This window comes from Haliotis rubra, unplaced genomic scaffold, assembly GCF_003918875.1.
Source record: "Haliotis rubra isolate DU_JTF1 unplaced genomic scaffold, ASM391887v1 Scf4, whole genome shotgun sequence".
In the NCBI taxonomy this organism is placed as follows: Eukaryota; Metazoa; Mollusca; class Gastropoda; order Lepetellida; family Haliotidae; genus Haliotis; species Haliotis rubra.
This window is the reverse complement of record NW_025767079.1, coordinates 6,269,772-6,283,463: the sequence shown is the minus strand read 5'-3', so window position 1 is coordinate 6,283,463 and position 13,692 is coordinate 6,269,772. Positions and strand designations below refer to the sequence as shown.

At 40.2% G+C, this 13,692-nt stretch overlaps 1 protein-coding gene across 1 annotated transcript in view; it reads right to left on the bottom strand.

Annotated features, from left to right (window-relative positions):
* LOC124287145 overlaps positions 1-12,668 on the bottom strand; it is a 39,192-nt gene extending 26,524 nt beyond the window's left edge. Inside the window, 10 exon segments of the mRNA XM_046723629.1 lie at positions 377-1,111; positions 1,113-1,529; positions 2,200-2,334; positions 2,486-2,556; positions 3,013-3,092; positions 4,179-4,274; positions 5,288-5,341; positions 8,299-8,377; positions 8,783-8,909; positions 12,568-12,668. Of these exon segments, the coding sequence (XP_046579585.1) occupies positions 377-1,111; positions 1,113-1,529; positions 2,200-2,334; positions 2,486-2,556; positions 3,013-3,092; positions 4,179-4,274; positions 5,288-5,341; positions 8,299-8,377; positions 8,783-8,909; positions 12,568-12,589 (1,816 nt within the window). The 5' untranslated portion in view covers positions 12,590-12,668.
* Between the last annotated feature and the right edge of the window lie 1,024 nt (positions 12,669-13,692).

The window sequence follows — 13,692 nt, the reverse complement described above, 5'->3', positions numbered from 1 at the left end:
AAAGTGTGTAACTGTCTGCATCTTTTATACCAAAACCATGTAAACTGACAGACTGAAGAACGTTATTAATCATGATTGCATGGCAGATCACGGACAATAATTTATACGATAACACAATGCCATTTAGAAAGTGGTCAAATGTAACAGATTTTAGTTTTGTTGGGCCGATCCCCATCCGGACTCCCATAATAACTACAATAAAGTTATGCACATCTTGCTATTCCCACACACACATTTACTCGGAAATTTCCACACCAGGATCAATAGAAGAAATGCATAATGGGAGATGGGACAGGATTAAAAAGTAAAATTTATAACAAGATTAAATTTTTTTTTAAATCATTAAAATGTAGAACTTTAAACAAAAGTATCTTACTTTTTTGTCGCTGTGAGATTTCTTCTGTGGAAGCTTCAAATCGTGCCAAGTTCCTTTCTGACAAATATTCCCCACTGTGTTCAAACTCTGAAGACCACCCTGTCATGGCACCAAGCCTGTTTCCACATGTCTTTGGGCTTCCTGCTAGTTCTGTGGGCACATTGGCACCAGTTGCTGAATCATACACATTAACACCAGAGCTCGAGGATGTGGAGCGTCCCGCAGTTTTAGAGATGAGTTCCTGAATAGCCGATAATGATGACCTCCGTCTTTCCGTGACAGGAGCTGTTTCAATGTTGCTGGCCACCGCGGGGGAAAGCACTGGTTCTGCTGGGCTGCTCTTACGCCTGCTTGGACTGGCTGGTGGAGAGAAGTTGTTGAGGGGAGGTAACTCTGAACTCCCTCTCAATGGAGGTAGTTTTTCTGTTGAGGGTTTTGCTGGAGCATAAATATCAAGCACATCTGGTTGGGAAATTGTTGGCTCAGCCGCAGATTCAACTGTTTGATCATCTTGATTCATATCACACGGTTCCTCACTTTCTCCAACAAGAGTATCACAGCTTTTGGAATTAAGATCAACATTTTCGGTTTTTGATGACACAAGTTCTTCAGTCTGAGCAACTGAGCCACTATTTTTTTCAACATCCTTTGCACAATCTTCACCTGGTCTTCGTTTGAATTTTGGAGATTTTTCAAAACCATTTTTATTTGTTTTTCTTTCAATCCTTGGAGATCTTTCATGTTCTTCCTTTTTTTCTTTCTGCCGATTTTCTAAATTCCTTCTCGTCTCTTACATTTCTCAGCTCAGCTGCATTTTGTGACATGATTTCTTGCAAAATCTGATCCTCGATGAGAGATGGATCTAAACTCGGGGCATTGCCATTGCTAGGATCTGGGCAGGAGATGTGACTGGATGTAGAACACTCTGATGCAGCATAAGGAGAAGATGCCATGGTCATTTTCTTGATTGCTTCCACATCAGCCCGAGTAAAACCCTGTATGTCATGTGGAGTGTTGGGAGGGGTGCGCAGACCATCAAGTGGGCTGGCAACAATCTGTGAGTTGTCAAGGCGATCTCGATCATACGACCTTGAGCGTGATGTCCTTGGTGGTAGCTGTAAAGAGGATTTGTCCTCTGACTTTGGTCTCTTTCCTGAAAATTACAAGAGAAAACAGTTAATAGAGACATGAATAGGACCACTCCTTCAGTTGTTTCATAACAAAAATTGTTTGATATTCTAAAGGAAATCCCAAAGGGATGCTAGTCTGAGATGTTTATCAATTTGTAGCAACAGATGGGTACAAGTATTTGAATAACAAACGAAGGAACAATACGAGGGTATTTCTTGGAATTGAACCAGGATCACAAGGTTCAGATATGTCAACAAGACACAACTACGCCACAGTCAAATGTGGGACTTCTTCAGATTAGGCCATCAGGCCCAGCCAACATGAATAGAGTGAGTGACTTTGGCTACACAGCCTTTTGAACAGTGTTGCAGTTTAATGTAAGATGAAAGAAGGTCTTAAATGTTTACAGCTTATGTGAAACTCACAAGCATGGGTATGGCGTTGACAAACTGAAAAATATCAGGGTAAATCAGGATTCGAACCCATAATCATTGGTTTCTACAGACAAACCTGTGGCTGATGGAATGATGTTGAAAGGTACAAGTGCTGAAAGGTCAGCCACTTCAGATCACTTTACCACTTTTGCCAGGTCAAACTTCAAAGACACAGCAACAATTATTTGTTCCAACATGTTTTGCTAATGTTTTGTATGGTTCTCAAATGAAAATCGCAACAGGATGATCTGCAGTTACCTGCTCCTGGCTTGACAGTGAAGATCGGGGTTGGGGTCTGTGAGTCCACAAATCCAGCCAAAACCAGCGGTGTGGACATCCAATCATTCAGGACACTCGAGTTGTAGGACAGTTGGAAGGTCAAGGTCATCAGACCTGACATGAATAAAAGACAACAGACATCACAAAATGTCATGTACAAGCCCACTAAACAATTACATGGATGTGAAAGTGATAGCAATAATCAGGTAACGTCAAATTATTCCTCCTTTTTGACAAGTTGAAGCAAAAAGAGCCAGAGGCTTACCAGAGAGGTAACTTTTTAAAATGCCTGGATGTTCATGGTCCCTCAGATAGGCTGTAGCGTGGTAATAATACCTGAAGACAACAAATCATACAACTGACATCATCCACCAGGGGTGTCTCCTTTTACTGACCTCAACTGACAACTCTTCTTGTATATCCTCCAATGGGATTCTCTCCTTGTACTCACTACTAACAGCATGCTGGTAATCCTATTCGCAAATTTTCTGTAAGAACTAGTTTTAACCATCATGGTTTACGATTGCTCCAAACTTCAGACCATTGACTGGAAAGTTTCCAACTTGTACATTAGAATATAAGAATCTGGCAAGATATAAGTAAAATGTTTTTGAAAATTGATAAATTCAATGCTTCTTTTCTGACACTGTATATTGCAAATAACATACAATGAAAAACACATAAAAAATTATTAGTTCATGTAACCATAGATACAGCACATCAGTACAGAAAACATCTTAATCATGTTAATTTTCTTCACTTCAACAGATGCTGGTTGAGTGTGGTACTTACTGCAAGGTCTTAGCATCAGCAACCACGGAGTCAACGTAGCTCTCCATCAGCCCATCATTAAGAGCCAGTCTCACCCACGCCTGACATACACAAAATACAGTGAGTGAGTGAATGTGGTTTTACGCCGCTTATAGCAATATTCCAGCAACATCACAGCGGGGGACACCCGAAATGGGCTTCACACATTGTACCCATGTGGGGAATCGAACCCGGGTTGTCAGCGTGACGAGCGAACGCTTTAACCACTTTAACCCATCGCCCCTGTGAAATGCAAACTTTAAAGCTCAGTGAACAGATTAGTATTTGCACAATAGTTGCATGTATTGAAAACCTTAACAGCCAATACTGAAAAATTAAACTCCATTTTAAGTAAAATTTGATTGAGCCAAATAGTGCAGATCCCAGTAGATTCTTACCACAAATAGTACATACTAATATTACTATTCAGCACCTGTGAAGATCAAATACTACATACTATTCAGCACCTGTGAAGATCAAATACTACATACTATTCAGCACCTGTGAAGATCAAATACTACATACTATTCAGCACCTGTGAAGATCAAATACTACATACTATTCAGCACCTGTGAAGATCCAGGTTAGAATAGATCTTCGTAGGAGACAACTAACAGGGTAGGGTGGGGTGGTCAGACTCGATGACTTGGTTGATGTATGTAATCATGTCCTAACTGTTTCAATCACTGGATTGTCTGGTCCAGACTAAATTATTTACAGAATACTGTCATACAGGTGGAATATTGCTGAATCTGACTTTAAATAACAAAAAACAAACAACATGTTTTCTTAAAAACAAACAATTGGACTTGATCAAGTATTTACTTGTAAACTTTGTCCTGCTATTATTTATTCTGTTCACATGTTAGTTGTTTGAAGAGAATCAACATCACATTTAAAGGGCTGTTTCTTTGTTGGAATCTGAGTTTAGTATTTTGTTTGGTAAGTTTTATTATGACATCTGTTATGGTGAAAATAGAATTCTCCAGTTCCTAACAGTAACAGATCAGGTTTAATCTTCCTACAATCAGAAAATATCTTCAAAGTCGTTTCTGGTCAGTTGAACAATACCTGCAAGTGTTATTGTCAGTTATTCACTATAACTATGAGTTGCCATATCTGCATGATGATTATAACGACAGCATTACCCTGCAGAGTCCGATGTCTGTCGAGATCTGTGGGAGTTTCTTCAGCTGGGAGATGACATCTTTGTGTGTGAACTTAGCAACAAAGTTCCAGAAATTCTGAAAATATACAAAACCTTCACTGCACTACAACACAGCGTACTGCTCGGTAGGCCACAACATATTGATGTGAGGAGGCTTGTCACATGTACATGATCAGATGAACTGGTAAATGAGGGTTGTATATTCAACAGTTGTCTGATGAAGCATTTGTCTGTCAAAACAAACATAAAATATATATACTGAGGGAAAAAACATAAGGGATCGCATGAAAACACAGTATTCCTTTATTTTTTCCAGGTTCCTTCATAAGCTGTGCGATGCAAGGCTTGTGAAGAAACCAGGGGACAAAATATAGGAACACTTGCTTTCATGTGATCCCTTATTTTTTACCCTCAGTATATATTGGCCACAGAATAAAATAAATACCTGATCATTCACATTCAAGAATGTTACAGAGTTCTGGGTATTTGAAAGTGTTCCATAAGCTCAGTGTATCTGTAAGTGTATAGATAACGGATTTCCCGCGAGGAACTCTGTGTGTCTACCACTCACAGTTCATTCTGCAGCTGACAGATTTCGAAAAACACCTACAGTAGTTGTTTCTTTTGTTAAGGCCAAAAACCTGTCATCACAGTATGATCTACTCCAACCCCACTTAGGGTTTAGTTGTGAGTGAAGCCCATTTCTGGTGTCCCCTGCCGTGATATTGCTGGAATATTGCTAACAGCGGCGTAAAACCACATTCAGTCACTGAGTCAGTCAGTTTAGTTGTGACAGCAATTCTTAACTGTAACCATGGTAACAATACTGACCTATACATTTCTCATCAAATTCTCAACTCCCTGGAGATTTTACAACAGAAACCGCTTGCAAGTCAAAATCAACAATGAAAAACAGCTAAGATGATCATTTACAAGTTTTGGAGAGTAAAAATATTATTTTGGAAAGTGGTATTTTCAAGTAAAACTAAGTCTTAATTTCCATGTCTCTGCTCAGCCTTATCCTAACCAAACTCACGGCGACTATATCAGTCACAAGATATTGTGAATGGGTGCTGGTCATATACTCACAATGGTGACAGCGCTGTCTGCTGCTGGTGTGGTGAAGTTCATGTAACTGACCAGCTGCAAGTGGACGGAATGACCAATACACAATTACCACATCAGTATAAAGAAAACATTCAATTAGCTCATCACAGAAAGAGGAAATGTTCATTTTAACTGTATTCAGCAATATTACAGATCAGTTGTTATTCACAATAATCACATTCTAGAACATGTCTTTCTTGTACTAAGTTGTAGCTTGTAGTCCATCAGTGACCAGCATAATCTACAGACTGGGCTCTTTGTGTTCAGCAGAACTATGAAGTGACATCACCGTTTTCAAGTTGATAAACATCAACAGTGGTCAGGAAAGTAGGACATTTTCCTATGTTTGGTCATCTTTATGATTATCATGAATATGTATAAATATAAGCATGCTAAGTGAAATACTAGTTTATGCAAATACATGTAACTTGAATAAAAACTATGTCAGTGACTTGTTTGTCTGATGTCATGATTAAAATGGTTAAATCAGATATGATTCACACTGATGATAAGGACGTGATGTCAGCATAATGTTCAGCAGCTGTTGAAACACTTGACAATCCAAATGCTGCCACCACCTATCTCTGTGAGTCATTGGTTTCACATAGTCTGAAACCAGTCTCTGGTTCAAATATGAATTTGAAGGAAATAAAACAAATATATATCCATGATGGATATTTTCCTCATCCTGTGTGTACAAAATGCATCTTCAGCATGTTGAGTCAGTTTTTCTAAACCATTTTCTAAATATATTTTCAGAGATGCCAACCCTATTTGGGGCCTGAGTGTAATACTGGAGGTCAAAAAGTGTAATTTGGACCTAAAAAGTGAAATACTTAAAACACTTACTTAGTGAAAGGTGATAACTTTATAAAAATTACTTTTGAAAAGGTTTATTCACATGAATAGGAAAGATTCAAGACAGAAATACAAGTGACCAATCATTATGCAGTTCCATACATCAAAAATTGTTGGTCAGGTGAGACAAAATACTTTAATTCCTTACAAGTTAATTGGAATGAGCGCAATGCTAAGAGTAAGCGCTTCTATCGGTGTAAGGCCATTTCTGAACCCCTGCACTAGTGAGTTACGAAAAAAATTCCCTGTGAAATTTTATCCACTTTATTGATTTTCGCAAAACGAGTAGAAAAGCGTAATTTTCGCAGATTAAGTGTAATGGCGTAATTTAATGGTCAAAATCGTAATTATTGCGCCCAAAGTGTAAGGGTTGGCATCTCTGTATTTTTAATATATCCAGTCTTGGATACACCATTCCCTCAAGTAAACAATTCACTGTATAAACTAAGCCTTGATGAATTGTTCCATTTGGGCACTAACAGTCTACAAGTTACAACCACATCCTTCCCTCGGCAAGGGAGCTTACTGACTGTCCAGTTTCAATAAGTGCCAAACTTGGCAGCAGTTACATTTTGGAGTAACGAACCTCTGCACTGACACATATAAATCATGTAACAGCAATATTCAGTTCCCAAACAACACAGTGACTGAAATGAAGGGTTTGGAGAGCATATGACACATCAAATAGACATTGACAGATACTTTCAAAATCTTTTGCTCTAATGATCTAATGCACTATGCAAGGAAAAACCCTGTTTTATTGCAGTAGAGATCTTGATTATTCATCAGGTAATTTTGACTGGAGGCAACCTATTTGCTATCGGTGTGACTGTGAGAGGTGAAATCTGATTGGTTATGAAGAAACATATCAGAGACACATCCTCGATAATCTCCAGGGAATACGTTACGATCACTCTCCACTATACCCTAGATGCATCCACAGCTTGGACCGATGATTTTATTACCTGCCTTGGCTGGCTTTTTATCCAATCAGGTATCTACGCTGTGAAGTTGAGTGAACCAATCACAACTCACTTTCGCTTCTTAAATTATCTAACCGTTTAAACTTGGCAACACAACTGATGCAGAAGTACTCTGAAAGAGGTAGAAGGAGTTCTTTATATATATTTTTTCAGATCTGTCAATTTGTCTGAATTATTTCTTAAAAATCTGAGAGGCACTGCGAACAAACCTTCAGCGACTGCGACTGCTATCTTGGTTGACACTGGCAAGCTCGGATGTAACAGCTGCTTAGTTGATTGTTTACTGTGAGAATGCGGAGCCAGCAAAGGGCAGGGATTGACTTGGGCCGCGATATCGCGATTTTCTCGCATCAATTGCTATAAAATTGCACTGAAATTTATCTGCAGCGATTTAAAACCGCATCCTGCTCACCTGTACGATTAGAAATAATAAAGTGTTTAAATCTATTTTACTGAGAAAGGCTTTGTCGTTATTTTGTTCTGTCAAAGATATTCCCGTTGCTTTCTACCTATCTTTAATCTTCGAAACATAACTTCCGGTATGGAACTTCGAACATCGTTACACAGTGTCGTACAAAACGAGCTGTGCCGCAAGGAGTATGGTAAACTCTGAACCCCGCAGTTCTGTGTTGTGTATGCACTGTACGACGCTGTACAGAGTTCGCGTTCGGATGTTGTGTTCTGCAACATAATGCCTCCCAAAAAGCGTCTGCTAACGAAACCATCCGGCATCGACTTGAAGTTGATTAAATACATATGACAACGTCCTATTTGTCGTTTATTCATTTTGTTGTGAATGATCATGAACAGTTAAATATCATAAGATTTGAAAAAATCTCACGTTTTTGGACCCATGTGAGATTTTGTCTCATATCTTTTTCTGAGCCAGGTTTATCCCTGAAAGGGAGGTAATAAAATCATTGGGCCAAGCCGTGGATGCATCCAGGGTATAGTGGAGAGTGATTGTAACGTATACCCTGGAGACTATCGAAGGATGATCAGAGACAGAGTTCAAAATAGCCACTGGCAGCATCAGATTGAGCAATGAAATTCCAACCCAGTTTGACAAGGGTTGTAACTGGGCTTTTACAGTCAGTTATCTCCCTTGCTTAGGGAGGATGCTACAAGTACAACTATTAGTATCACACTGACCTTGCTGGCCACAGAGTCCTTGAGGCCATGCAGGAACACCGCCTCCAGGATGCTGCAGAGGGAGTTGGCCTCGTCATCACTGCATCATAGGGAATGGATATGAGTTATGGCAATTTTTTATGCCCCATTTTATGAGTGGCATAAATGTTTACAAAGTTTTGGTCATGTGGACCAAATTAATAAGATGTCCAACTACGTACCAGAGGCCTGTGACTGTCACACCACTGACATGACACATATGACTAGAATATTCATGCATGCTGAATTCAACAATAAGCATGATAAGGTAGCCATTTCCATACACATCAATATATGGTCCCATATAGTTGGGGGTTTTCAGGACAGAATGTATATTATTTTTTCAGCATGTTCATATGCAAATTGGTTTAAGTAGTTCACAAAAGTCTGTAATACCTCAACTACATAAAGTTTAGCTTTGTTATAAATGTTTACAAATGTGGATTGACTGAGATTGTAAACAAACCTGTAGATGGGAACTTCAGTTTCATCGTTGGTGTGTCTCTGCTGAAGAACTTTCAGAACTTTAGAAAACTCCTTGCTAATGTTGCGCTTGAGTTTGGTCTCTTGGATGACTTCCTCCGGAGAAGGCCCTGCAGAGAGTGTAAGATGATGTATGAAAATTGCAGAGAGTGTAAGATGCAGAGAAGCGTAAGATGCGTATGTACATTGTCTATCCATGGACCACTGTGTGGTTTCTGAGCATCCTGCAGAGAGTTTGAGAGCATCCATGGCACTGTGAGTGGTTTCTGAGAGCATCCTGCAGAGAGTGTAGATGGCGTATGTACATTGTCTATCCATGGACCACTGTGAGTGGTTTCTGAGAGCATCCTGCAGAGAGTGTAAGATGGCATATGTACATTGTCTATCCATGGACCACTGTGAGTGGTTTCTGAGAGCATCCTGCAGAGAGTGTAAGATGGCGATGTACATGTACATTGTTTTTGAGAGCATCTATCCATGTCTATCCATAGACCACTGTGAGTGGTTTCTGAGAGCATCCTGCAGAGAGTGTAAGATGGCGTATGTACATTGTCTATCCATGGACCACTGTGAGTGGTTTCTGAGAGCATCCTGCAGAGAGTGTAAGATGGCGTATGTACATTGTCTATCCATGGACCACTGTGAGTGGTTTCTGAGAGCATCCTGCAGAGAGTGTAAGATGGCGTATGTACATTGTCTATCCATGGACCACTGTGAGTGGTTTCTGAGAGCATCCTGCAGAGAGTGTAAGATGGCGTATGTACATTGTCTATCCATGGACCACTGTGAGTGGTTTCTGAGAGCATCCTGCAGAGAGTGTAAGATGGCGTATGTACATTGTCTATCCATGGACCACTGTGAGTGGTTTCTGAGAGCATCCTGCAGAGAGTGTAAGATGGCGTATGTACATTGTCTATCCATAGACCACTGTGAGTGGTTTCTGAGAGCATCCTGCAGAGAGTGTAAGATGGAGATGTGTCTATCCATAGACCACTGTGATGAGAGCATCCAGTGTAAGATATGTACATTGTCTATCCATGGACCACTGTGAGTGGTTTCTGAGAGCATCCTGCAGAGAGTGTAAGATGGCGTATGTACATTGTCTATCCATAGACCACTGTGAGTGGTTTCTGAGAGCATCCTGCAGAGAGTGTAAGATGGCGTATGTACATTGTCTATCCATGGACCACTGTGAGTGGTTTCTGAGAGCATCCTGCAGAGAGTGTAAGATGGGTATGTACATTGTCTATCCATGGACCACTGTGAGTGGTTTCTGAGAGCATCCTGCAGAGAGTGTAAGATGGCATATATGTACATTGTCTATCCATGGACCACTGTGAGTGGTTTCTGAGAGCATCCTGCAGAGAGTGTAAGATGGCATGTACATTGTCTATCCATGGACCACTGTAGCATCCTGCAGAGAGTGTAAGATGCATATGTACATTGTCTATCCATAGACCACTGTGACCACTGTAAGAGTGGTCCATCCATGGACCACTGTGAGTGGAGAGCATCCTGCAGAGAGTGTAAGATGTATGCATTGTGTGTACATTGTCTATCCATAGACCACTGTGAGTGGTTTCTGAGAGCATCCTGCAGAGAGTGTAAGATGGCGTATGTACATTGTCTATCCATGGACCACTGTGAGTGGTTTCTGAGAGCATCCTGCAGAGAGTGTAAGATGGCGTATGTACATTGTCTATCCATGGACCACTGTATGAGAAGTTATCCATGGACCACTGTGAGTGGTTTCTGAGAGCATCCTGCAGAGAGTGTAAGATGGCGTATGTACATTGTCTATCCATGGACCACTGTGAGTGGTTTCTGAGAGCATCCTGCAGAGAGTGTAAGATGGCGTATGTACATTGTCTATCCATGGACCACTGTGAGTGGTTTCTGAGAGCATCCTGCAGAGAGTGTAAGATGGCATTGTTGTGTACATTGTCTATCCATGGACCACTGTGAGTGGTTTCTGAGAGCATCCTGCAGAGAGTGTAAGATGGCGTATGTACATGGACCACTGTGAGTGGTACATATGTCTATCCATAGACCACTGTGAGTGGTTTCTGAGAGCATCCTGGCGTTATGTACAGTCTATCCATGGACCACTGTGAGTGGTTTCTGAGAGCATCCTGCAGAGAGTGTAAGATGCATGCATGTACATTGTCTATCCATGGACCACTGTGAGTGGTTTCTGAGAGCATCCTGCAGAGAGTGTAAGATGGCGTATGTACATCGTCTATCCATAGACCACTGTGAGTGGTTTCTGAGAGCATCCTGCAGAGAGTGTAAGATGCGTTATGTACATTGTCTATCCATGGACCACTGTGAGTGGTTTCTGAGAGCATCCTGCAGAGAGTGTAAGATGGCGTATGTACATTGTCTATCCATGGACCACTGTGAGTGGTTTCTGAGAGCATCCTGCAGAGAGTGTAAGAGATGAGTGTAAGATGGACCACTGTGAGTGGTTTCTGAGAGCATACATCGTCTATGTCCACTGTATCCATGGACCACTGTGAGTGTAAGTTTCTGAGAGCATCCTGCACTGAGAGAGAGTGTAAGATGGCATCCTGCAGAGAGAGTGCGTATGTACATTGTCTATCCATGGACCACTGTGAGTGGTTTCTGAGAGCATCCTGCAGAGAGTGTAAGATGGCGTATGTACATTGTCTATCCATGGACCACTGTGAGTGGTTTCTGAGAGCATCCTGCAGAGAGTGTAAGATGGCGTATGTACATTGTCTATCCATGGACCACTGTGAGTGGTTTCTGAGAGCATCCTGCAGAGAGTGTAAGATGGCGTATGTACATTGTCTATCCATGGACCACTGTGAGTGGTTTTTTAAAGCATTCAGCAAAATATCAGGTGTATCAAAAGAATTGTGTCAATGTTTTAGGGTTTTTTTTCTGTAAACATTGACATCAGGATAACTTACAGCATGCAGCCTCAATAATCATGTTCCAAAAGCATCTAACACGCTTGACAACCACACTGATGACATGGGGCTTGTATTATTTCTGTTTGATCAGCTTTTGATAAATGATAACACCATAACAATGATCACATAGGCCATACCTGCTTATATCATGGAAATGTATGCTTTGACCATGTTATTGACTATCCATGCAATCTGACCAGTTTAAACTAGAGCCTATGGTTGTACTTCTTGAACACAGTACTGCAAAATATTGTTATACAACGTATAATAGTTGTAGTTATTTGCTTTATTTAACGTCGCACGCACAACTAAGGTATTTCGGCGACGGGAAACGTATACAAGCATGTACTGTTGACATGGCTATCTTTTGTATTATCATGGATGTCGCTTCTTCCTAATACACATGAGGAAGTGAACAGGTGGCATAATTGGGGAGACCTTATTGTCAGTGTTCTCATGATGCACTTGTGTTATCTAAGGTGAGACGGAAGTTAACGTTTTATTACCTAGCTCTAATCGCAACGCTCAGTTTATTTTATCAGCTGTTTTATGGTCGTTCACTCTTTGCGTAGCTTATAAAAAGATTATCAACATCTTCTGCTTTCACCCGAAAATATTAAGCACCGAGAAAAACAACAAGTGACATAGTCTGACCTCTGTGTGCGTCATTTGTAGAGTCAGCTTGTCAGCTGATCGATCTTGCTTGAACAGATTCAGAAAGTGTTTCAACTTCCCGTTCATTGTTCAGACCTTGTCAGAAAAACAAAACTCATATGATTGCTTGAGTTAACTGGACAAAAGGTTTAAATATGGCCGTATTTAGTCGTACCTTTCTTCTTGAACATATTCATTTGGGATAACATCAGACAGCCCCTTATCCAGTGGGTGTTATGTTATTTCCATCATGTGTTTGTAAACATTATAGATGGCGTTGTGATACTGAGCTGTGTCATTCTTCCGGTTAGGGTGGCCATAGTTTCGCATTTTCTTGTGCCGTTGCGAAAAATAAGCTGGTTCCTGGTTACTTTTGTGGACGCTAGCTGCAATATTGGAGACGGATCCCAGCTTATTGGAAATTTTGCTGATTTCATGATGGCTTGTTAACATTTCAAACAAGATGTGTGTGAGTTTAGTTTGACGCCGCTTTTAGCAATATTCCAGCAATATCACGGCGAGTTTCAAACAATTAAGGAGAGAATAAGTGTAACCAATAGCTTACCACGTTGAGTAACCAATTTTTCTCACTTATTTGATTAAAACTTAAATATGAATAAATAATGCATGAAAAGTGTTTTGTTCCAGATCTGCAGAATCGTTCCGAAGTGTTTGAGTCCTGACATATAATGCCTTGCACATTTGTTAATAAACGATACCCAAAAATATACGATATGAAAGCATGATTTTTCTTTCTTTCTTGGGGTGGAGGTGGTGGGGTGGTGGGACTGAAAATATATGGCATTTTAAACTTTCATGTTTACGACCATTCACCATTCCAATCAAGCTATCGTATTTTCAGACTGATACCTGCTCCCAGATCCACTGGACCAGTTTCACATGAATAAAGCGTTATTGCATGAGTTTGAGCTGTTAAAACATATTCTTATTCTTAGTTGCTCGATCTCTTCTTCAAAAAGAGCCAGATGAAAAAAAATTTCTCAGACACTTACTTATATAGACACTCTTTTGGGGTTTACGTTAAATTATGACGTTTATGAGCTGGATATGTTATGTTGAGGAAATATACTGAAAATATTATTTTATGTTGGGGATAGAGAAACAGAATAAAGGAACATATGTGAGTATGATTTTAATCCGCATTTATTAAATTCCAGCACTATTTGTAATCATTTTGGGAATCGAACCCGGGCTTTTGGCGTGACGAGCAAAAGCTTTTCCCTCTAAATCGCTCAAATGGATGGTAGGTATATTATATATTCATATGGATATGAATATT